The sequence below is a fragment of the Belonocnema kinseyi genome, chromosome 1 (genome assembly GCF_010883055.1).
Source record: "Belonocnema kinseyi isolate 2016_QV_RU_SX_M_011 chromosome 1, B_treatae_v1, whole genome shotgun sequence".
Taxonomy (NCBI): Eukaryota; Metazoa; Arthropoda; class Insecta; order Hymenoptera; family Cynipidae; genus Belonocnema; species Belonocnema kinseyi.
In genome coordinates this window covers 122,184,934-122,211,560 of record NC_046657.1, presented here as the reverse complement: position 1 = coordinate 122,211,560, position 26,627 = coordinate 122,184,934, and the positions used below count along the sequence as shown (strand labels likewise).

Sequence of the window (26,627 nt, the reverse complement as noted above, 5' to 3'; positions counted from 1 at the left end):
ACGGTGACTCTGGGATACCGGGCGACCTCTCAGAGTACGCAGCCTTATCCTTGCATGCGAGGCTCTACAAGGATGGACGAACCCCTTTCCCTAGCTTCTCGTAGGAGCAACAATGACAACACCAAAGATAGTTGAAGTAAGTGCGGTTCAAAACAATGAATCGCATGCGATGGATCGGCGGGATCTCGCGAACTTTAGGTGGACGGAGCGACTGAATCACTACGTGATGGAGTGCTACGATAAGAGTGTGGCCCCTGAACGGGGTTACATAGCACGGCTGCATGGTCTGTGGTGCGAGAAATACCAGGGGCTATCGCACTTTTCGTATCAACGTTTGCGAAACTATGCCGAACTACTCCAAAAAAGGGGTTATGTAAGCGAAACGCCTACTTTACCACAACTAGAACAAGCCGGCAACAGAGCCATCCAATAGAGGAAGAGCGATGCTTTATGACCCGGAGAAATATCAACACCAAGGTTTCTCGCAAGACTAAAGATCTGGCTGAAATGGATGACGAGCTTCGTGGACATTTTTCCGAAGAATCCGATCTCTGGACTATCAATTATTGTGTTATAATGCAGCGAGAGCTCTGGCCGATGCGAACCGTAAAACAAAACCAACGGTTGATCATAAGACCAAAAGACAAATGCATCAACTTGCCGTGGAGATAGGCTGGACAAGACAGTACGCGTCCTGCATTCAGTGTGTGATTGACTACATCACATCTGGCAGGAATTTCACCGCCAAGGTTCGAAAATTTGCGCGCGAACTCCGGACCCGTTATCACACACTTAACAACTCAATGCTGCTGACCATCAGACAGCATATTCTTGGAAGAATACGGATACTATCTGACGCAAAGAGAAGTCTGGAGCGGAGGGAGAGGTGGGTCAGAGAAAATCAACAACTTCTCTCTGACCTATTTCGACTCTTCTAAGAACCTCCAGTAACTGCCGAACACCCGCCCAATCCAAAGGAGGTCGAAGTATTTTCGAGAGAAGTCTACGAACTGCAGCATAGACTGGACGAAGACTCAGAAAATATAAACAGCTTCAAGGAGCTATGTGATGCCCTCATAACACCTGATAAAGAATGCCAGCCCATCACTACCGAGGAGGTGAAAAAAGTATTAAGAGGGATGAAGAACTATTCTGCAACGGGACCAGAATGTATCAAAACCTTCTGGTGGAGGAAGTTTCCTTCAACCCATCAGCATTTGGCCCGTATTTTCACCTCATATTTAAAGTCGAAAGAGCCGATTCCGGAGTGGTTGGTGGAAGGGCGTACAATACTTCTGCCGAAAATAGGCAAGTCAGCTGACCCGAAGGATTACAGGCCAATCGCTTGTCTGAAGACACTGTATAAGATATTCACAGCTGTCATAAATGATAGGATTGTTCGGGCAATTGAACCTGTGTGGCAAGAAATGTATGAACAACGAGGCTCAAAGAAAGGCGTAGCGGGATGTCGGGAGAACCTGCTGATCGTTAGATGTGTCTGCAAAGATGCAGCCTTCTACCAGCATGACCTATCGATGGCCTGGATTGATTATCGGAAAGCTTTCGATTCGACCGCCCATAGACTTACCATCTGTCTTTTGGGAATCTTAGAGGTTCATCCGCAAATAGTTAGGTACATAGGGAGATTGATGCTGCTTTGGAAAACCAGATTTTCAATCTCATTTGGAAAAAATCGTGTGACAACTAACAAGGTCACCTTTCAGAGAGGTGTCTTTCATGGCGACACCATGAACCCACTCCTCTTTTCCCTTACATTATTGCCACTATCTCTAGCACTTCAGCATGCCGACGGGTACTTGTGCAGCAAACTTGCAGATCGTAAGTACAAGGTCATTCATGTATTTTACATGGGCGATCTTAAGATCTATACTAAAAACAAAGAGCAACTACATCTAGCTCTAGGGATTGTCGAACGATATTCTAAGGAAATTGGAATGGAATTTGGGTTAGACAAATGCGCCAAGGTTTACTTCAAGCGAGGAAAACTAAGTGGCATCCCTGAAGATCCTGAGCTCGTTTATAGAAGCGCTATATGACACCTTCATACTGGAGAGACTTATACATACCTGGGCGTGCCACAGAGCCGCATTCAGGATGTGACATCTGTAAAGGATACTTTCCGAAGCAGATATAAACGTCTTATCCGGCAGATTTGGTCTTCCGAACTGTCGGCGAGGAACAAAGTATCTGCAATGAACATGCTTGCCTTCCTGGTAGTACTCTATTCATTTGGAGTAGTTTCGTGGACGAAGACCGAACTCAGACCCTTTGATAGCGGAACAAGAAAGGTTATGCACATGAACAAAAGCATGCTTCTTAAGTCTTCCGTTCCGCGACTGTACATCTCACGCCGTCAAGGTGGTCGCGGAATATTGAGTCTTGAATGTCTTCACAACAGGATTATTCTGTGTACAGCACATATAGTTGCAAATAGAAGAAACCCTTTTCTTAAAATGGTCAGGAATCACAAAGAAGTGGGCAAAGGAGCGTTTCGGTACAAAGCAGCGGACGAGACTGCTGAAACCCTGGACTTGACTTCAATATTAGGGGTAAGCAGAATGCATCAAATCTTATCTATCTCGAGTACTCTCTCTTGAAAGCCCTTATTAAGAAAGCACAAGAGAAAAACTTTCGTAAACAGCTCCTCGATAAGAGGATACACGGTATCTTCCACTGAAATGTGAAAGATCAGTTAATGTCTTATGAGCTAACGCTTGCTTTCCTTAAATAGCCCGGATTGAAGGCTGGTACTGAGGGTTTCATTAACCTTAATATCGCTCCTTTAAATGCTCCTAGGGAAATCGAGTCAATTGTCGAGAATGAGAAGTGCCGCATATACTGCAACTTTATATTCTCGACCATTGTTTCTGTTGCTCACTCGAGGCCTGACATGGTTCTTCTTGACTTCGAGAAGCGAACCATGTTCGCTATCGAATTTTCGGCACCAGCTGACAAAAACATCATAGCCAAGGAGAATGAAAAGAAAGAGAGGTATCGAGACCTTATAAGGGAGTTGCAACGATTGTACTCGGAGTATTCTGTGAAACTAATTGTCCTTTTTATTGGCGCTGTTGGAGGGGCCAAGCTTTCACTCGTTTATAACCTGAAAAGCATCCCTGCGTGTCAACAATATGCTAAAACACTTGCGGGAAAAATGCAGTAGGCGGTAAAAAGATAGAATACGTTGCAGAGTAACAAAATATATCATTTAAAAAGCACCCAAATTAGAATTTTTTTTTTTAATCGGTGTTATTTGGAGCTAAGCTATGCCAAATCCTCGACAAGTCACATTTGCAACATGTGCGGCAAATGAAATTTCGTCAGCAAGTAAGAAGGCGTATTCGCGACATCTCTTATTTGGAAAAAATTGAAGTCAACAAAATATTAGGAAAAGTGCGGGAAGACGCACCTGTGATCAGTCCCAAAAATAAGAAAATGTCATCCTTATACATTTCCATCGCATCAAGGGGGCGTTAAGGCACTTATGTAATTGGTCACATAATTAATGTAAGTAACACGACTAATTTTTGATCATTTTGTCTGCACTCTAAATTTTTTCCAAATTAGAGATAACTTTCAGCAGCTGTGATTTCCTACAAATGTGTCTTACTGCGTTTTTATTACATTCTCATTTCTGAGAATGTAATGTAATCGTCCAAATTTTCGACCTCTGGTTTTTAATGGATCTTTACGTTTCGGCACTCGCAGAATCTGAAAATCATTAAATTTTATCGGTGTCTTTCTGTCTGTCTTTCTGTATGTCTGTATGTATGGTTACCTGAATTTTGCATTCACGCTAACTTTTGAAGGATTTGTCCAATCGAGTCCGCATTTCATATATTTCTAAAGTTACCCCAAATGAAGGCTAAGTTCGTGAATCAGATATTTCGAACCAAAATTAAAAAATTGGGCGCATGTTCAAAATTTTGAAATTTTTTTTTTGGAAATTTAAAAATTTTTTTGTGGAAGTATCTTATATATGGGTGAAAGACTTGCAAATTATCTAAATAAAATTTTTTATTTTGATAAAAATTAGAAAAGTTATATACTTGTCAAAAATTTGAAAATTTTCAAAAAATATAAAGAATTATTTTTTTCGAGAATCCAAAAATCTCTTTCAAAATTTTCACTGGATACCAAATATATTTAAAAAATTTTCTAGTCGATTTTTTCGATTAGCTCAAAATAAAAAAAATTATAGCATTTTCAAAATTATCAAATTTTTTTTCTCAATATTATAAAAATTTTTTTTTAAATTTTTCGATGAAAATTATAAAAGTTATATACCTTTCAAAATTTTTAAAATTTTCAGAAAATAGAAACATTTAATTTTTTTTGGATCCAAAAATTTCATTTAAAATTTTTACTAGATACCAAATATATTTCAAAACTATTCTAGCCGAATTTTTTGATTAGCCCAAATTTAAAAAAATTAGAGCCTGTATAACCTATCTGTTAAGCGCGAAGCGCGATTACGGCAATGAGAATGTAATCGTCAAGGCCGTAGGCACTTTGAGAACCTTCTTTAATAACAAATTAAAAAAAAAAAAGTGTTCAGCTTCACTTAAGAAAAGGAAAAATGATTGAACAAACACATTAGGGCCCTATTAGGATCAGAAAAAATAAAATGTGATCATTATTTTGCAATATCAGAATAAGCACTACCAGACCAAGGTACACAAAAAAATGGTAATAGAAATTTGATATAATAGTTTTTAACATAGAATGTAGAAAATTGCGCATTGTGGTCTGTGCACATATGTGGAGGGTATTGCAAAAACCGAGCGTGGAGCGTGAGGTAAATACATTATCGAGCGCGGAGCGCGAGATAAATATATTATCGATCGCGAAGCGCGAGAACCAAAAGTTGCGGCCCTAGGCGCGCTCAAACTAGCGAGCGAAGAGTTGAGAGTTTTCGCATTTTAACTTGGCGCGAATGTCAATTACCACCAACTTGAATTGCCACCCATATTTCTGGCAGCTATGTGGCCTGCCGGGCATTGCATTAGCATGATCCAGACCCAGTTAATTATCAATTACATGTCATGTTCTATATTGTATAGCACTTTAAGTGGATGTAAGGTTACGTATTCTATTCAAATTTTTTTCTGGGCTGCGCACCTTGAAGATCTAACGAATTATTCTAAATGCAAGTTTATTTTTAGAAATGCATTTTTAAAAAAAAATTTCAAATTCCAATATATACTTAACGCACACAAGTTGAACTAATTGTATAGGGTAGCCCTAGCATAAAACTGAATTATTCATCGATGAGCATAGCTCAATATTCCGAAATTTCGTCAAAAACATATGCTTTGTAATGAAACACCAAAATATTCACGAGGGATGGTTCGATAAGGTCTACAAGATTTAAAAGCAGTAGAAGGGAGTTAACCAATTGGAGGCGCATGACGTACTGAAGAATTCTACCCTGGGAAAATCTGGCACGCGATGCTCGTTGAAGGGGAGTTCACCCTCGATCAGGACTAGCTTAGTAAAACCACCAATTTTCCAAGGCAAGGAAACGATTTTGCATATATATGTGAATACCCTTCCACTTAACCCGAGAGCAAAAATTCGAAGTACATTCTATTCCAAGCAGTTATGCGGTTTACCTTGGATTCTCAAATATTGTGAAGAGATGGTTTTAGATAACTGCTAGCTTCAATACTTCATCGTGGAATCACTGACATATTTTTTGAGAGATTTGAAAGAACATATTTTTATGTTGTGGCCCGACCTTTGAAGCCTACAATATATTCACCCTTTTCGCCAGTAGAATACACAGCTGGGTTTGTGTTCTTGAAGATCTATCTCTCCCTTTTGCTTTGCAATAAGGAAGGCAAATCTCACCCACCTTCTGAATGGAAGAACGCCATTTAATCCGAATTTGAATCGCAAATACAGAGAATTCACGATGGCATAGCAGCCCATGAGGATTTCCTAAGTAAGGCAAATAAAGCTTGGGCATTCACTCGGAAAACATGGGATATAGTAGACAAGATCCGTGTTAAGCGTTACATGGTTTTTAGAATTATTAAAGGCAAACCTCTTAACCTTAAAAGCATGGCGCCTTCTTCGCTTCGCGGTATAATACATTTTTACTAAAAAGGTGAAAAACAATCCTTAACAGACTTTCGGAAATATAATGGATTAGGACAAGGTGTATAATTCAATCCTAGCTGCTTTGCACTTCAACGCGACGAACGATAAACGGAATTGCAAGTGGCAAGAGCAAACTGGCTAGCCGCTAATACAATTCTCGCTTTGGTAAACTCGTCCGTTATTTTACTATGAATTGAACTTTCTTACTATGTATTAGCGGCTAAATTCTGGTTCTGTAAAGTTTGCTCTTTTCGAGAAATTGTAAAAACTTACAGGGTTTAAAACTTTATTTACATACATCTTCATTAAAATTAAGAAACTGTCAGAGCCCCCTTGGTTTAAGGTCCATCCAGTATCATTACCTGTGTCTTGATTTAATATTTATCGTCACTGAATACTATCTTTCTATCTTATTTTCATTGCTACTACTTCCTTTTTCCTTATTCCTTAATCTTCTTTTAGTTAATGCTTTCTTGGATGTCTGCCTCAGCTAACAAGCCTGAAAATTTTGCAATTTGTACCACTCCAATACATTATAATTTTTAATTACTTTAACACATCTAAAATACACTCTTATAATTAGCATTTTTGAATTTAAAAAAGGACTCTGAATTTCGCAAGGTTCGTAAACTTAGTATCGTCCACAAAACTTTATGAAACGGGAAGCTCAAGAATAACACCAGGAATTATTAGTTTCCGTGGAGGAAGTGGGTCAAGTACGAAACAATAGTTTTTCCTGACACCACCTTGCATAAAATTTACTTAAATATGATGACCTACGTACAGTTGTACTTTCTCATGATAACATAAAAGGTTAAATAGTTTTTTCATCGCAATTACGCAGGCCGATAAAAAATAACTTTTTTTTTAAAGACTGAAGTAGGTGATCCAGAAGGATTTCTATGTCCTAACTCAAAAGTAGACAAATGATTAGCTCGAACCGCTTCTTTTTATATTCAGGTTAGGATATTTCGAATTCCTTAAAAATAAGACAAATTTAGACAGCGGATGCATTTTTAGGATACAAAAATCCTTTCGTTTCACCTACTCCGGTTTTTGGGTAAAAAATAATGACGGCATTTCAACAAAAAAGTGACAGGTATAATTAAACATTTGCAATTAGCAGAGGTAAGATTGAACTAAGGGCAAAGTGAATGTGTTAAAGCAGTTGTTAGTTGTCAAACGTGATTCAGACAGTTGTATTACTTTTATTGTGAGCATGCGTTAAAAATGAATATTCGACGTAAATGCAGTTGCTGTGTTAAAAATTCTTGGTTATGGATGTGCAGTCACTCTATATGGAGCAGCGTCTAGACACAACTAAGTCACCGTTTACAGACTCAAGAAACTGACAATGTTGTGGTAATTTCACAAAGCATCATTTATTTAAATACTCGTGAAAGCAGCAAAGAGAATGCAGTAAATTAGGCCGTCATTTCGTACGAACATACATGTTTTTCAAATGCTCTATGTCAAAACATACGTGAATGGACTAACCATAATATTTTTCAAAAGTGTTTACTTTAGCACCATAACCCTAGCGACTGTTTCGAATCGGAATTCATTTTTAAATAATCCAAACTATTCGAAATCTTTGAAAAAATTATTAGTTTGGGTTTTGTACCCCCATCACTACAGGGGGTATCTTATGACGAAGTAGATAGTATTTCAAGCTAGATGTATACAATTTCGAATTATTTAAATGCAAACCAAATACTTTGGCCGTTTATTAACATGGTATAATTTTCAATTTCAAAACTTTATATATTATAATTATCTAGCTGCAAACAATTTTACTTTTTAATTATTCAATTTTGAACAATTTAAATTTGAAATGATTAAATGTTGAACGTTAAAATGCAAAATTCAAATGTTTTGAATTGCAGTTTTTGATAATGAATATATACGATTAATGATCAAAAATAAAATAATTACGAAAACTGGAGCATATAGAACACTTACGATCTACTTCGCGTAGGTTTAGTTTATGAGATCAGCTCATTTAGCGTAGGTATAGCACCGGCCAACTTTTAAACACACACACAAAAACTTATGAATACACAAGAAAATCCTAAAAACTAAATTTTAGACCATTTATTGGATCACAAAACTTGCCAGAAAACATCGTTTTAGCTTCTATTTCTTTTTAATCTATTTTTTAGTTTTCTAGATTCTAAAACTATCCATGCCTAATAGGTTATGTTTGTTGACAGCAAAGATCACATTTTACATACTTCTTCCTTCTCCTTCAATTTTTTAAAAACAATTTTTTTCTTACTAATAACAAGGTTTTCGGTAGTTCGTAAGTGTGATATTACTTCAATTTTTTACGTAATACCACGGTTATGACCTTTTTTATATGTCCAGTCTGGTGACCGTCAGATTACCGGAAATCGGTCATCTGCCGGTGAATACCCATCTCTAATCAAAAAGGAATATTTGAAAGGCCGAAAAACTAAATGCGGTGGGCGCCACTTTTTGCGCAAATAAGCCCTCACTGTCGTATTGCAGGATTTGTACAATTGTGGATATTTTTTTAATTGATTTTCGAAACCACAATCTTTGGTGCTTGATATAACAAAACGCGAACGTATGTTCGTCATCGTGTAAAATTTCGAAAATGGCGCTTACACCCTTTAGTTATTCCGCCCTTCATTTGCTTCAAACTCTGATTAGCTCGACAAGGACCTTATTTGTAAACAGATTTTGGAATGTACGGATGCAGATGGATGAATATCTTCCTCTTCAAAAAGTTTGTCCGGAAACAACGTCTTTATGGTTTAATATGTTGGAACTTAAACCATTATTTTGAGTTTGGTTTTAACAATATTAAAACTTTTGATAGGAAAAAAATACATATGAAAGACGCATAATAGAATCCAGTCTTATAAACAAAATATATCAAAGTATTATAAAATAAACAAAACTAAGTTGAAATTCCATTTACTTTGGCGCGCTTTCCTCATTCGAGGCTCCTTTAAAATTACGCCTTTATTCTGTATTCATAAATTTATCACCTTGATGTATGTCTCTTGTCTACTAAGCTATATGTTTGTGGTTGTCCAAAAACATCGTAAGGATTTCCGTCAATTAAGATGTAGTTTTTTATTCAAAAAAAGCCTCTACAATTTTATGAGGCTATTCTATTATGTTTTTCTTTACATTTTAACTTAATTTGGTGTCAAGCTTCATTATTATTTTGAAAAAATTGACACGATCTATTGACAGATGTTTAAGTACAAAATTAATATTCTTAGTTTTTACAAGATAAAAGCACAGGTAATTTTTATTTATTTTTCTTTTTAAAAAATCAATTGTGTGTAATTGTATGTTAAGAAATATCATTATTTATATATTATTTATTTAGATTCTTTGAAAAAGGCACACAGTGGTAGCCGAAAGGTCTGAAAGATAGAATTTTAATAAACGAACTTTCCAATCGTTTCGTTTTAATCTTTTAATTAATGAAGACCGTAAGACCTACAAAACCAAGTCTTACCCTTACTCTTATTAATATGCATAAATTTAATGAAAGTGTAGTGATGAACGCCTTTCCTGAATTGTCGATGTACTTTACGATAATTTTGCAATTAAGTTTCCTTGATTAATTTTTAGTTCGTAAAATTACGTTAAAATTTTACAACCTTGGAGGGAGCCAGTGAGAAAGTCAGCATATAATTGCGCGCGTGCAAACGTTGGAAGTCAAAACTCGATCTCTAGTTTCTCTTACTTTCATTATCCCTTTTTCATCCTCGGCTACAAAGTGGAATCTCGCCCAGTACTTAAATTGAATTTAACGCGTTGAAAGTAGTTCATGCACTGATGACTCCGAAACTGTAGCGGCGCTAATTAAATTGCCGTTTCCATTACCGCCGTACGCGTTCCGCGAAAATTTGAATAATTTCAGGTACTCGACTGCCTTGGTTGTGCACTGCCGCATTGTTTGACAGAGCATAGCGTGCGTCGACTTTAGTCAACAAACGCGTGACCTATTGCTAATAGAGTTCAATGGTCTGCATGTAGTTGATAGCGGAAAATTATATCATCGATTCACATGTAGTGGATTTTCACTTTGAAAACATCTATACCCTGATCTATTAATTAGAATTATATACATTTGCAAATTAAAATTAGTTTCTTGAATTCCCGAAAATGAACTGTTACATATTTAAAATACTTTTCGACTTTTCGAGATGGACAAGATGTGATACAGATCTTTTAAAATGTTTACAATGAAAGCTTTTATTTTTTCACTACAGAAGAACAAAAACGTATGCGGTTGGTAAATTACAAGTTTCGATATTATTTCATTGCACACTATGAGAAATTTCGTCTTGTGACCCGACTAAAAATGCTTCGACTCGAATTCGACTTGGTTGAGTCTTGAGTTCGTCTCCAAGACATCGATGTCTCGCTGCGTCTCAAAACTAAGTCGAGACATAGGCCTTCGTCTTACTTTTATGGCCACGACAGACGAGACGGCGTTTACTTGTCTCACGTAAAGCCTTGTCTTGGCTAAGGCGACGTTTACTTGGCTTAAGACAAGCCTTGTCTTGGCTGAGATTGTCGAACCTTTTTCGGCTCATAAATGAGATTAAAATTGATGAATGAAATATTTGTAATTATTAAATTAGTTACTTTTAATTAAAAAATTCAGAATATATGGGTCTGAACGAAAATAATCCTTACAAATTTTCTTTTAAAAAATACAAATTGTAACTTTCTAGAAGGATCTCCTAAGCCATTCGAAATAAGTAAAAATACAAAGTAAATGAGTTGACTGAATATACATATTGTATAAAAATATACAAAATTGTTTAAGCATTGACAAAGATTATATGTTATGACAGTCAAAATGACCTTTTTTGTTACGGCAGGTATACACTCGAAGTTATAAACAGCTCGTGTTAGAGTCATAAAAATTTGATTCAAGAGATAAATTTATATCTTCAAGACATAGAAACTTGTCTCCAAGACATAAATTGAAGTTTTACTCGTCTCAAAACTGAGACATGCTCAAGTCGACCTTTGCGGCTTAAGCATTTCTTGATTGGGGGCAATTCAAGTCGAACTCAAGTCGAAGCATTTTTATTCTGGGACAAAAGGATTTTTTTCACGTAAATGGAATTTTCTCTCGAATGTAAGTTTGCGAAAGGCTTTACTTTTCTAAACATAAATATTTTTACGGCAAAAATTGTCCTTGTGCTACTAACTTTAAACAATCTTGCAACCATCGCTGAAAGTTTCAAAATTGTCGTAGCTGATAGCTATATTTATCTACGTTGGTGTGAGTCCTTTTAATTTTATGATATTTTAGAGTTCTAAAGGCACATGACATACAGAGGAAAAAACTGTGGAAGACGGAGGTCGCATCTGTCAACATCGCTCCCAAAAAGTCTTCATGAAGTAATCATATCACTTATTCTTATCCACAAAATCGATTGATTGTAGCCTGGAGTAATAGATAGTGAGTAAGCAGAATGTGTGTGGGAGCTTAAAAAGTTCTACTCGTTAGAGCCACAATTCGGCTGACCACTAGATTGGCAGACATTCCGGTTTGATAAAGAAAACAGCAGGATTTCCAGACTCTTTAGAGCTTATTTTCAACCTTTTTTTTATTTTTAAAAACATAACAGTACCAACTCTCTGCAGTGCTTTTTAAAACTTCATTTTTGTTAGCACTTAAAAAGTATACAATTGACGCATTTAAATCGTAAAATATTCAGACTCTTTCAAGAAAGAGGCGGAGTGAGACATTGATTTTCTACATGAATTCTTTATTAAAAGTCTTTATTAGATAGTTTTCAGTTATAGCATAATAAAGTGAAAACTGTTTAACATCGAAGTTTGAGACGAGCAAGGAACCTCATCGTTCCACTCATATACTTTGAATTGAAATGTGGTATGTGCAAATTTAGGTTGCAAAATATTACATTGAAAATAAAGTCGTGAAAGTCATAAAAAAATAAATTCCTACGATCACGGTAGGATTCGAAACTACTTCTTTTGAAAACTGGTAGAGTGCTCCTTTTCTCAGATGTTGGCGATCCTAATTTTCAATGCATTTTCATTAAACACAATTTAGCTACTTTGTAAATGAATTTTTCTATAATAAGAGAGATTTTTATTTCACACTTTAAAGGCCTTTGTATTATAGAATAATACTATCTTATTTCCTCTCCTTCCACTTGCCGTAATTCGCAATCTCGAGCAGCGTTGTACCTTATTTATCACGTCGCACTAGTCCATTTGAGCTGGCCCTCGTTATCAGATCGCGGCACGTCCTAAGTTCCGAATTGCTTAAGCTCGTCGAGACTTTTTCGCTCTTCAAACATCAACGGCATCTAGATAACATGGTTAGTTTGGAAGTGGGTGAGTAGCTCCTACTCTACAAACCCGTCTTCATTAATTTTAAATGAGACTGTCACCGCTTCCTCACCTTTTCTTACAGAAGAAGTGTTTATACCCTTTCACATATAAAATGTGTTTCTTTGCCACTAAAAAGTTGGCTTTATTTACGTAAATATCAATCAATTAAGCTCAAAAGTTTTTTTTACGTTTATATCTTTCTACTTTCCATACGCACACTATTTGGTGCGCACCCTTTTCCTCATTTTAATGTTTTAACTGTGCTTCAAGAAATTATAGGCTTGACCAAAATGTCAACAAATCTGGAACTGTACTTTATTTGTAAGCGTTTTAGACTTCGAAAAATCAAAGAATGAAAATCGCAGCTTCTCCTCTCCCAGAAATATTTGCAAATAAAATGGCAATTTCTTTATTTACCCTTAGTATGTTGAGCGTGAAGGTAAGGTACCATCATTAAATTCAAAGTGACACTTGCATGCATCCCAAATTCAGGAAGAGCTTAAACAATATCCACTGAGTAACTGATGAAACTTTGTGAAAGTCTAAGTGTATATTTTCGCATTATTTGAAAATAAAAAACAGGAACGTATTGGTTAATTAAGACTGTTCAAACGTAAATTACGTGGTTTGTTGTACACAGCCTTAATATTGCCGGTGCTGATCTGCGTGCATTGTAGAGCATTCTGCTTTTTTCCTAGAACAAGAAACCAAGAAGGCTTAAATTTATAATCAAATTTAACGCCATATAAACATTCATGGTCAAGGAAAAATGCTTAATTAATAATAATACGAGGCTCTAAAAAAACCAAATGATCTTTTCGACAAAATATTCGCTTGCATGCACATTTTCAAAAGTGATTCCGAAAAAAATGCGATTAAAGTTTTTCGGTCTCGAAAAGTGAAAGTTTTTGTAAATTTATTGTTGTCCGGTGTTAATCTAATTCTAAGCCCATATTTTCATGAAATTTTAAAATATCGTTTCGAAATCCCATTCGCTAGTCAAAATTCGAACGATGACTAAAACTTAACACTTTGTATATAAAAAAACCTCACTTGAACAAAAATGACACTTAAGAGCGAAACATAGGTAGGGATATATAGCCGATAAATTCTAAATATTTTAAAATGAGAACGAAACCACTAGCGTAAAAAAACTAGTCGCCAAGGCACTTTCGAATTTGGAATTTGGAACACTTGATATTCGAGAAAAGCGTACCTAAGTTGGTGAGTGCTGGAAGCACAAGTGATGAAGTATAGATTGAAGCATAGAAAATTAATTTCGTGTAATTGTATGAGGGAGAGAGTAAATGGAAATGATCTACAATTTTAATGAATTTTCTTGAGCTTGTAATAATAGCAATTGTTGATGATGAACAGGGATGAGTAAGAAATTTCTGAATTCGTAATTGGAAATCTCATAGGAAAAGCAGTTTTAGAAACGAGAAGGACCCTTAAGTATTCCTGAAAAACCTGTTTGAGAATTTAACCTGATCGAAAATTATGGTTGAATGAATTTTCGAAAATGTCTGTTAACTTTTCGAATTTTGCAAACTAAGCTTTAAAGCATAGTCCGCTTGGTTTTGTCTATTATGAAATACAGATCAAATACCAACTTAAAATCCCTTCAACGTTCAAATTTTAATTGTAACGACAACAATCTTTAATAAAATATGTATATCTTCTTACCCAATTCAATGAAAAATGTATTATGAGGATTCAAAATAACCATGCAACTGTTCAGTCAGTTATTAATTCATTATATTCTCATCAGTTTTTTTCTAATACTTTAAACTTATTCATAAAGACGCAGGTACTATTCCATATATGTGAAGCTTAGGACTGTCAATTGTGTACAAAATAGTATCGATCGCTACCATTGTGACATTCCACATTCACTGGACTAGTGGGTGCTTTGAAGCGCGAAATGGAGATAATGACTGGTGAACCAATCAGCTAATTCAACCGATTCAGAGAAGACTAATGAGCATACATCCCACGATGCGTGTGGTAGGTTATTTGCGGGGCGATTAGAAAAATGGTGACTTGACTGCTGATGAAAATCGATTTCCAATTATAACACCGTCTATTTAGGTATCTTCTACAAGCTTCTTTGATTTCGTTAATTCGTCCAGATTATGATAAGGCAAGAATTTCTCGCCGCATAATCTTGAGTCGACAATGATTAATGGTAGCACGAAGCGTCGTGAACCAAAGAGCACGAACTTTAGAAACGTCATTGTTCCATTGATAATAACGAGTAGCGAAATTGAATTCATTGTTTCGAAGAACCGGTTACAGTGGATTTTGAAAGCGATATATTATCTGTTATTATTGCAGCCAGACTCGAGCAGCTACAATGCCGAGCTTTGGGTCCTGATCTCCATATTTTAATTAAAGGCTCTTGACGCTTTTGCACATTTCGCTGCACAGAAGTCGATCTGCTTTACCATCACAAATACGATTTGTTTCCATTCCTTCTTTTAATGCGTCAACTACCAACAGATTTTTATAATAAAATTGCTGGAAAAGCTTTATTTCTTTGTATAATATTTCAGCAGCATCTAATCTTAAAAAATTGTTTACCAGTTTCATCTAATTTCATCTTTGATTACACATATTTTCAGTTAGTGGAAATTTATTTAATAATTTACCGGGATGAAGCTCAGTATCTTTGTGCATACATAATGTTAATGCGAAAAAAGTGATTCATAAGGTTATATCAGAATGAAAAGGTGCTGACGGTACGTTTCGGTGGGATGACCTGCAGTGGCATGTGTCGTATATGGCGCCGCGCTTCTCGTTCGTCAACGACGTGATTCCCATACATACTACCCCCAATCTCTTACACATGGCAGGCTTACCTACGCATGCAAAGAAATCGAACTGTTCATGTAAGCAAACACAAGTAAGAGTATCATAAATACATGGCATTTGAGATCCCTGGAAATAGGCACATGTGCATGAGAGGGGCAGAACATGTAACCCGCCACATAGTATTCAACATTTACTGTTCTTTTTGGGGAACGCGAGTGGCGCAGTGTCCATTTAAATTTGCGGTAAGACATTTAAGGAATACGACCTCACTGTATACGTAGATAAACCAGGTAAAGATAATTCGGAGTTATTGCGATGAGAAAATTAGTTCCTTTATGTACACAAACACACATATATAACTTGTAGAGTCGGAAGTTTCTTACTGCAGAATATTTTTTTATATTCATTACTCAAACTTCGTCAATTTTGTTGTAAGGACGCTTGAAAAGTTCCAACTGAATCGGATTTCTTTCAGGACCAAAAAAAAATGTGGAAAGTTTTCAATATAGAAAAATCAGTTCGTAAAGTGCGCAGCAAGCGACCAGCAAGAAAGATTGTACAGCGATGTATGGGGAAGTATCCCTGCGGCCTTTCATTAAAAGTTTTTAAACCGATTTTTCTTTTATTTATCCCTCTTCTTTCTCACTCTTACTTCCGCTGCCTCTTTAGCTCACTCTAGTCACTTATAGTAACCACTGTGGATACCAGTTTGGATTTTTTTAAAGTAGTTTTTTGCTAAAGGTTTTAATGTTTTCCTGCGAAAGATAATGATGGACTAGAATCAACAGTAAAAATAATTTGTCCTGGCTATCTCTTTGTATAAAACATAGCCAAGATGATTTCGTAACTGCCGCCCCTGGTTACCAGCGAGATTTCTATTTTCGTCTTCAAGCCGAACACAAGGGCACAGAGAAAAAAGGCTCCTAAGACCTCCGAGGGTTACCACTAATCCGCTTTGAATTTTACAGAATTTTTATATTTTTTATCATCATGATATTTATATTTTATGTATTAATGATTTTGTTTAACTGGAATACATAATTATGTTATTTGGATGGTAAATCTAATAATGTTATCCATTTTTTCCTGTCGCCAATAGTACACTAGGTACTTGTAGAAATTTAAAGTCATAAACTTTTTACGGAACATTTTATATCCCAGTAGTCCTTGAGACTGACAGATTACGAATTTTGAACACGAAAATCATTTATTACGAAATTGCAAGATTTATCGGTTATAAAATGATGATTCTTGGAAATAGTAGGCCCTGTCCGTGAGCAATAATGGACAATAAAATTTACAAACGAAAAATTTTGTAATTTTGACACTGCCAAATATTAAAGCCATAAATTGGTAATATAATTTTGTTTAGATAAAAAATCTTATTTATAAACTCAAGACTTGCCATCTTTGACTCGTAAGTTTTGCCCTTGGCAGCCAGCGAGACATAGCCGTCTTACAGAAGAACTCAACACGAGTACAGCGTAACCTCAAGTTTTTTTTATAGATGAAGAAGCACAAATCTGCTATTTTGATATACTGTGGACTTTCTGTTCCGAGAAAATATGTGAAACGTAAAAGCAAAAATGTTTGATTATGCTCAGTATTTTTTGAAACTCTGTATGCTTAATCGTGAAAATCGTTTAAATGATTATGGCAAACAGAAGTCTTTATTTGTAAGTAAAATGAAGCTTTTAAATCCAAAGTTCCTCAAAGTGTTTTAATCTCTACATTTATGGAAGCTACACATACAGTTCCCAAGGAATGTTATCCGAGTGAATAATGCTCTAGTTCAAAGGCGTATCAACTTTTGGTTCGCATAGTAAAATTTTCCCATCATCGTTGAGAGCAAAGTGGAGCAAACAACGGAGAGATATGAAGAATCGGATGAACATATGCAGACAAAAAGCAGGAAAGTTGGCGCGTAAACTTGAAATTGCTTGTTCGCTGGCTTGTCCAATTGTGGGTGGGTATGTTTCCGGGCTTCTTGACTTTCTTCATGTGATTCGTGCCACGACTTATACTGCGACTGCTTGTTAAGGTTGTCACGAAGACGCAATAGTTCCACATCAATTCGTTCAGCAACGTCTGGTGCTTGTACGTACATGAGTATATTGTACACAACACCGAATGGTAGGGGCTTTCCGTTCTTCAGTTTAAGTTTTTCAATTATAGTTTAGAATATGGTGACCTTTTTGCCCTATGCAACTTCATGTTTGGATTGCTCTGATATTTAACTTCACTTCAAGTAATATTATTTGGTAGTAATAGTATAATACACTTTAGTGAAATGACTGGCCTCGTGATAATTTAGGCGCCACCATTTTTTTGAAATAGATTAGCCACAAGTGACACTAACAACATTGAAATTAATTTCCTGGAAACACGGTTACTTCAAAGCGAACTCCGCTAGGCGTCGAGGTTCATGGACCTTGAAGTATCCGAAGTGACCTCCTTAGACCACAGGATATCTGAGTTGACCAGTAATCGTGTTCGATCAAACCTGTGAAAGCGGAGTAATACGTAAGCTTCTACCCACAGTGGCTTAAACCATTATATCCCACTTACAGTTCCTTGCTACAGTATTAGACCAAAGTAAAAAAAAACAACTTTCACACTATTGTAAGTACTTTAAAGTACTTGTATTTTCAAACTTCTAATTTGTGTTTTCAAACTTCTAGTTCGCTAAATTTATCAGATTCGACAAACGAATTATCATGTTTTTAGCTGAAAAAAGTCACCGTTTTCGCCTAATCTTAAATTCTTTAGACATAAATCTTATCGAGAACGTTTGGCACTTCATGAAACAGAAGTCAGTAAGCACACTCCTGTAACCAAGCAAGCGCTAATTTGGATACTTAATCACACTTGGGAAAATTGCCCAGAGACGAAAAGGAAAACTAAACACTCTCCAAATAGTATAAACCTTCGCAATAAAACTGTATAAACTGCTAAATGCGGCCATGCAAAATTTTTATAAAAGTTTTATTCAGAAATGATTATCTTCATTGAACTGAAGCATTCTTACAATAAAAAATGACTTTTAATTAAAAGAAGTATTTCGTATGAACACATTTAGCAGATAATATACCTTCAATGCGATAAGGTATATTGTTTATACAGTTTATAATTTTTCTCTTTATCTCGGGGCAACTAGACGAAGTGCAATTAAATATCCGAATTAGCTCTTGCTTGGTTGGAGTAGCGTGGTTACTGACTTCTGTTTAATGAAGTCTTAAGCGAACACGGTGGGATTTATATCCGGAGAATTTCCCCCAAATACATTTATAAAAAAAATGACAAAAATAATGCGAATATTGTTATTTTTTAGCTTTGGCCTAATAATATGACAAGGCATTGCACTACGATAATGAACTCCCTGAACATAGACGCGTGTGAACTTTATCCCCATTTGTCGTTCTGGACAGAAATTATCTACCAATAAATTCTTTAAACAGACTGCCATTATGACCGCATACAGGGATTCACATGCCAGATTCTTCTCAGCGTAAGAGTTGAAAAATTCTGTCCTATTTAGATTTTGATTTTTGCTATGAACTCTATATTGATATACTTCAAGAAATCCTTAACTGAGCTCAACCATCATATTAACACACTTGACGTATATTAATTCAGAACTTTCTGCACTCTTTGAAGTTGATTTCGCTTGTTCACGTTTTACCACGAAGAAATAATAAGAAGATCTAACTCCATTTCGCTACTTGGCAATAGAAACATTCCGTAAGTGGTAGGCACATTACGGGAAGATCTTAAATTATCGTGCGCAGGTACGCAGTTGTCCTCTTCCTATACATGGAAAAGTGTGCTAGTGAGAAAGTTTGTCAAATTGATGTCAGTTAGAGAGGTTATTTTCGTTTGTTTTGATGCAGATGGAAATTTTTTTTCAATTGCTAGTTATAATTATTTAAATTATAAAAGTGTCTATTGATCTGGTTAAGTGAAGGAGTTCAGCTTTAAGACTTGTAAAGTTAAAAGTGTGCATTATAAAAGTATTAAGTATTTAGACTATAATAAAATTGTTTGATCATAAAAGCTTGAAATTGTAGTTTAACGTTTTTAAGATGATGTAGGTCATTCCACTGTCAAATGAAACTAGAAGAAGGGAAATTGTTATTCATTTCAACTCAAAGTTATAATTAACTTGTGATTGTAGTTTTGTGTAACATACAAATAATTTCATGAAGCTACGGTCTTAGAATTAGTATAAATTCAATCATAATTTTCGCCCACAATCTCTAAGAAAATGATGTACTTACTATATTTAACGTTGATGACCTTTCGTCCGATTTTATGGATAATTTTGAAACTTTTTAATAACAGGCAGCAAAATTCAAAGCAGACGTTTATTTGCCATTGCATTGAAATCTTGCTGTAAAGACGATGTAGTTTACATTCATTAACTTTCTCAGAGAACAATTTACTAAGAGCTTAAAGTGATTGACTAGGTTTGACAGATGATACTCAAAGACAAAGTTTCCGCAATCTCTTCGAAAGTATAACGGCGTAACGAGAGGCCTTAATCCGAAAGTGGAGATTACCTTCTCTCATTGAAGAGAAAAAGAGAAAAAGAACGAGGCGTTGAAACTTGTCCATCGGAGTCAAAGGAGATTCAGAAGCGCCGAACAATTGTCATCCTTTGCCGTGACACCACTGATTAATCTAAGCCTCCCAACAAGAGAATTCCTGAACCCAGCTGTGCAAACAATGGCCAGCAAAGTTTCAACATCCATTTGGAAAAAGCCCATTTGCACCGAAATGAAGGTATACTCCTCTCTCGTAGAGGTAGTCGCTCCTATGTCAAACACACACATGCACCATTAACAATTGTAGCCCCGCGTTAACTGTCTCCCATTGTACAATCCACCGTTTTACGCTCCGTGTAACTTGCGTCCTCGTCTCGCTCCTAAAAAAATGAAATAAAATAAAGCTGCCAGATTTCGTCCACCGGTGAATGTGAATCGATCTATTGGTATGCTCTATCGAAATCGGTCTAAAAGAGGGTGTACTGCACTTCTTTTATTCTGTTCATCCGACTGTACATTTAGCTTCTCACGTAAAAAGGATTAAATCCGTTTTCGGATCTGCCAGGATATTCTATTTCTACCTTTACTTTTTTCACAAGGCGGATTAGAAGTACTTCAAACACCTATTTGTCATCTTACTGCATCTTTTTGCAGACATCAATGAAAGCATTAGGATTTTCAGAGCTACCGTATTACTCGCCTGTTCATCTTTCCTTCAAATTGTAATCAGGTCTCGATTATGCAGGTTATCTTCGTAAATGCATTTCAAGAACATTTCTCGATCTTACAAATAACAGTGTGTCTCCGAATTTGGGGCAAGAGAGTTTGCACTTTTGCCGCTTGAGAGCTCCGACTTTTCAGCCGAATTCATTCGAGGCGAAAGCTTCCTACTAGAGTAAAAGCTCGAAAGTTCCGATACGACTTTTTTCAACCCTGGGGAGATTTTCCACAACAAAGTGTTTCTTTCTCGTCATTATGTGAGGATGAGCGAAGAAGAAGGAGAATAGGAAAAGAAGAAAAGATGTTTGCTATTGTTACCTCTTCCTTCATTTTTCCCGGACCACTTATACCTTGAGCTCTTTCTTCTATATATTGCAGCCTCAACGAAATGAAGATCATTTGAAAAAACATTATTAATCTGCAGCTTGAAATAACAAACTATAAACCTGAAAGCAAAAACCGAAACAGGCCGAAAAGCAAAATCCGGCCTAATTTAAGACAAAGCACCATACATTATCTTTCAAGTTTTTGGAGATTACCAGAGCTTTTATTAAAGTTTGAAAATCAACTTTCAGGCTGGTTCGATTCTTGGGCCGGGTTGCAAAAACAAGAAAATCTCGATTCGAACCGTCGAGTGTAGGTTTTAAAAATCGTTCACACGAATTTAGATGTCTCATTCTGATTTTAATCCTTTTTCTTTTATCCTTTTTATATTCTATAAGTACGCAAATATGACTTTCCTGATATCAAACCTTCATAAATTTATACATTTAGTGTACTGTACTATACTTTACTTTATTCTAATTTTACTCTAAATTTACTCTACATTTCCTTTTACGCATTTTATTTTTACTCTAATCGTATGATAATTTAATCTACTCTACTTTTACTCTACTCTACTTTTTGACGATAGATTACTGAACATTTCCGATAAATTACGAATAATTTTTGGACTTTTTTCCAAAATCTTTTTGTAATAATTTAGTTCACTTCTCTTAACTTCTATTCACTGCAAATTCATTTAGAGGCCATACGAAACTCTGTATGGATTTTTAAAAGTACAAGTTGATTTAACTTTCTACAACACCTTCATTGGAAACCAAAATAACTTCGAACGTAACCAAAATGGCAACAACATAATTTGGATAAATTTAGTACAAAGAGCTAATACTGGGCTAAGTTCCCTTAATGCATGATGTGGAATATTCTCTTTTTGGCATAGCTGAAAAAATGTATGAACTTAATCGATCCTTGCAGCAATGGCAAAAATTTCGCTTGAATTCGACAGGGGAATTAATTTGTACGCATTAGATCTGTAACCCAATACGCTCATCTTTGACCTTTGACACGATACTACTTCCCTTGACACCGGACATTTGACCTTTGACCTCTTATTCCTAACAAAATATCCCTCACAAATCGCACTACATATTTTGCTTGATTTCTTATTTTTGAGATTTGACTCTAGGCATTGTCCAATAACCTCTCCACCCGTAACTCCACACCTTTTTTAGATACCATTCATCTTTATCTTCTTATAGTTAACCTTTGCCTGATGCAACTCACTTTTAGCATCTTATCTATTACGACTGACATATTATTATAGAGATTAAGTAGAGATTTCATGGGAATATCTGTCCCGGGAAGATCCCTCTAATGATACTTCAAAAGATTACATTTTTTCTAACTGATAGCAAATTTTCTAGAAACATTTATCGATTATAAGATTGGCGTCCTAAGATATATCTTTTCCTAAAAAACTTATCCGGTTTAACTTTTCCTGATGCCGAAAATTCCGACGAATAACTTTTTGTTAATATCGTAGTTGGTCGCACTAGAAAGACATTTTTTAATTCCATCGGAAATTCTGCGAGACCATGTCAGCGATTTAGCTAGCAATTTTTGCTAATAGCAGGCAGTCAAAAGTCTCCAAAAATAAGTTTTAGATTTTTTAATTAAGTACTCTTTGTTAAATTTTTGGTTCAAATTAGATTTATTTCACCAGGTCACTTTTATCTTCAAAACTGCATACAAAGGCAATTCATAAGCGATTTTAATTTTTAAAGTCAAAATTTAGTCTTTTTAGAGAGTAGTTTTACGGGTAATATTTACCACATACTTCTGGTAGTATAGAAGTAGCTTTTAAAGAAAACGTAAAGAAAAAATAGCTCTTTTAACTATTCGTCATCAAATTTATTCGCTTCGCATGTATTTAATTGCTATAGTCTAAAATTTATATTTGAATATTAGATATAAAATTCATTGGTTAAATTTTAATGATTTATTTTGAAAACAGTGCTTTTATATAAGAATACGATACCGCGAAACGATTTATTTCGTAAAAAAACGACCGATTTGTGTAAAAGTTTCATGTAGCAAGTAGTTTAAGAGGGACACTAGTTTTGACAATAAAAATATGTATTTTGAGCTTTACATTTTTCTCTTTAATCAATGGGTTAGGAAGAAAAATTATGTAACATTTTTTTTATTCCATTTTTTTTTGTTTTTATATTTTTTCGCGCAGAATTGTTAAAAAAAATTCCACGCAATACGCTGAAAAATATTTTGTTTTATAATTTAATATTAAAATATATATATTTACCATAAGAAATTAGCAAGCCAGCATATGGCCTCACTATATATAGAATTCACTATCGTGGTTCAAAAACTGTGTAGTTACTAAGTTGATTGAATAATAATTAATGATTAAATGATTGCACTTATTTTCAAAGAAAGTTTATATAGTCCCTAGCAAGGACTGTAATGTTTACAAAACAAAAAATTCATGATATTATTTCTACGATCATTCAACGTATTTATAATTTTTTCTGTAGAAAATAGGAAAAATTTCCATGTTTACGGTTTAATTCCAAATACAAAAAAAAATGAACAACAAAAATCACAGTGTAATTTAAGCTATTATTACGTCTCACGACTGCGGAATAAATAATTACAGTCTGCGACAGATTTATTACGAAGCTTCGGAAAAACGTTCATGTATCTCAAGGACACGGAGCAACTTAAGGAGGACCGACTTCTGCATTTCCCTCGTAAGTGGCTTAGAATTCCGTTGACACAGAGGGATAATTTCCAGGCTATTTACGAATGAAAGCTTAACACCTTTAATTAAACCGATGATTAGTACCTCAGGCCAAAGGATTGAAGCAGATTTTTTTCAAGAAATAATTTTAATTTAAAAGCAGATATAGAAAAACTAAATTTTGATCATTTAATATGATATTTGATTGGAGTCAATTTTTATTAATTTGATAAAAGGATATTTAAACTCACCTGAAATCACATTTCTTATCACACGCGGCAAGAGCGAGTCTTGTTTGACGAAAAATACTGGGCCATCCGACGATGACGAATGCAGTGAAGATTACCAGTTCATCGACATTATCTCTCTTTCTCTTCATTCTCCTTGGCTGTGATGTTTTTGTCGGCTGCTGCCGACAATTGCCATTCGGCTTGATTTAATAAGCTTTCCAACGGTTATTTAGTAAAGTTTCTCGTTTCTTCTGAACGAGTAATCACGTTTCAAAGTTAGCTAGTTGTACCGAAAATTTCCGACGGTAGCTAAGTATGTTTAAAATTTTATTTTAATAATTAGGTTGAATCTTAAACTAAAGATTAATATTATTTAGTGTAATTAAACGAAATATGATGCCGCAAGTTTTTTCAGAAGTCTATAACTCATAAAATTATTACACGTTAATATATCCTCAATACTTATGTCACATACATATGCATATAATTACTTTGTTTTTGCTGATAAGTAGCAAATGGATATTTTCGTTCATCTCTATCAGTGTGAGATTATAGAGAACCTGCTTTAATGCTACAAGTCTTTTGCACACTCGAGGCCTGATCAGTGTTCTCCAGGATTTCGAGAAACGAATTATATTCGTTATCTGTGCGCTAGAAGGTGCCAAACTTACAGCGGTTCAGAAACATCATTCTACCTTTGAGGTACTTGGATTCCGCATGAGGTTAAAATCGGTTTTCGTTCATGTTCTTCTTTGTAGACCTCTGAGTTTACCTCTGACATTATAATGAACATTTGCGATCTTGTAGAACTCAAACACTTGAAAATTTTTAACCGTTATTGTGCTAGGTTGTTTTTCCTTGTGTATAACAAATGCAAAATTTTTTGGCTAAAAATTTTATTAATGCGTTCTTGTGTTAACCTATATTAAGAGTTTCACAAAATGCTTATAGATATTTTTATTTTAAAATAAAATGCCAGTTTATAGATTTTAGGGGTAAAATTAACCAAGTTTTCTCTACAAGTTTTATTTGAAACATTCGAAATTCCTACTCTTTTGAATCGTTTAACACCTATATGCACGAGAAAATTATCTATCAAATTAGGCACAACTGCATCAAATTTCGAGTCAAATTGATGAAAAATCGCTGTAATGAACCTCGATGTTTTTAATTCAGTTGGTATAATAATGTTATAACGGAGATTTCTTTTTCTGATTTCAGTTCCAAAGGTAGAAATAGTTGACGAACACGGAGCAACTGCAGGAGACAAGTTCTACAAAGCAGGCAGCACAATAGAGCTGAAGTGCGTCGTCAGCAAGGTCCCCAATCCTACTGGTTATGTTACATGGATGCATGGTTCCCGTATGCTAAACTACGACACCACCCGTGGCGGAATTAGGTAAGTAAAAAGACAAAGTTATAACACCAAACTTATTCGCTAAATACGGAGCCTAAACATGGCAGCTACATTTGACCACATACGCAAACCTAAATTAAATTTGGCATCAATCGAGGCTGATCCAGTTAATCAAACAAGAAATTAACCTTGCGTCCTAAATTGCGTGCTGCAAGATGTATCTTTAAATTTCACACATGTAGAGCTAGAGTATTGTCTATTTTTTCTGGAAGTATAAAGCACCTAAAAAACTCTTTAAGTGCTTCCATGGATTTGGATTAAAGGTCGATATAGAGATACTAGTTAGGAAAAAATTAAACTGGCATACATTGGATGTTCGGAGTTTCCAAATTAAGCAATTATGCCGAGTGTATAGCAACTGCCTGTTACTTAGCACGCCTTGAAAAAGAACTATGCATGCTACAATCATAAATGTTTAATCAAGACTATTAGTACTCTTTTCAGAAAAGTATTGAATTTTCCAGATAAAATTTCCTTTTACTAAAAACACAACATAGGAGCTAAAGAAAATGTTTGCATACGATTAGGGGAAAGGCAGATTATTCATAGGGAAGGGAGTAGAAGAGCGACAGAGGAATAAATAAAGATATGGGACATATTGATAAAGAATAGAGGAGTAATGTATATACTTGAGAGGGGAAGAATAGTTCATTTATAGGGGGAAATAAGTTTAAAAGGTCAGATATAGAGATGGGAAGGGCAGAAGATGTTGAGAAAACGGAGTAGAAGGGGTGCGAATGAAGATATTGGTTTGGAGGAGAGAGTTAGACGGTCTGAATGTTTGAGGGGTATAATGGGAAGGGGTGTCCATATAATCAAAAGTAATATGACAGAGAGTGACGAGGAAGGGAGTGGAAAAGGGAAAGAGAGATAAATAAGTGGAAGACAATGCCTAATCACTTCATCGACACTATTTTCGCAGAATTTTGAATCAAGAAAATTTTTGTTTAAAAAGAAATTAGAAACAAAATATGGTAAATTCCTTTCTTCATTTCTCCTTGGTGATGTTGTTCAGCAAATTAATTTAAAGAAAGAACAAAGACAATGTGTAGGGAAAAGACAGTACGTTTTCGCGAACTCAATTAAAACACATTAAATCAAGTATTAACCTTTTTTTTACTGATTAAAGATAGTTCTTTAGACTCTGCAAAAACATTTTTAACCCAAAGAAACAAAAGTTTGAACTTGATTAAATATCTTTAAATTGAATTCGTCTAACACTTACTGATATCACAAATGTAGCGTCTTGCCCCTACTAATATAGAAATGCAGAATAATGTCAGGCATCTTTTCTAGTATTTTATGCAGATCACAGGAGAATTCTAATTGATGTGACAAAGAATGGAACGAACGTTGAATTTTGAAAC

The 26,627-nt window shown here is 35.2% G+C and overlaps 1 protein-coding gene across 8 annotated transcripts in view; it reads left to right on the top strand.

The window, feature by feature from the left end:
• The window catches only part of LOC117166852, a 651,449-nt gene that overhangs the window by 360,613 nt on the left and 264,209 nt on the right, over positions 1 to 26,627 (top strand). For all 8 annotated transcript variants that reach the window (XR_004466323.1, XM_033351264.1, XM_033351253.1 and 5 more), the window contains one exon: positions 25,065 to 25,242. Coding sequence is in view for 7 of the 8 variants with exons in the window: in XM_033351264.1 (XP_033207155.1) it covers positions 25,065 to 25,242 (178 nt within the window). In the remaining variant the exon portion in view is untranslated. The remainder of the gene's footprint in view (positions 1 to 25,064; positions 25,243 to 26,627) is intronic.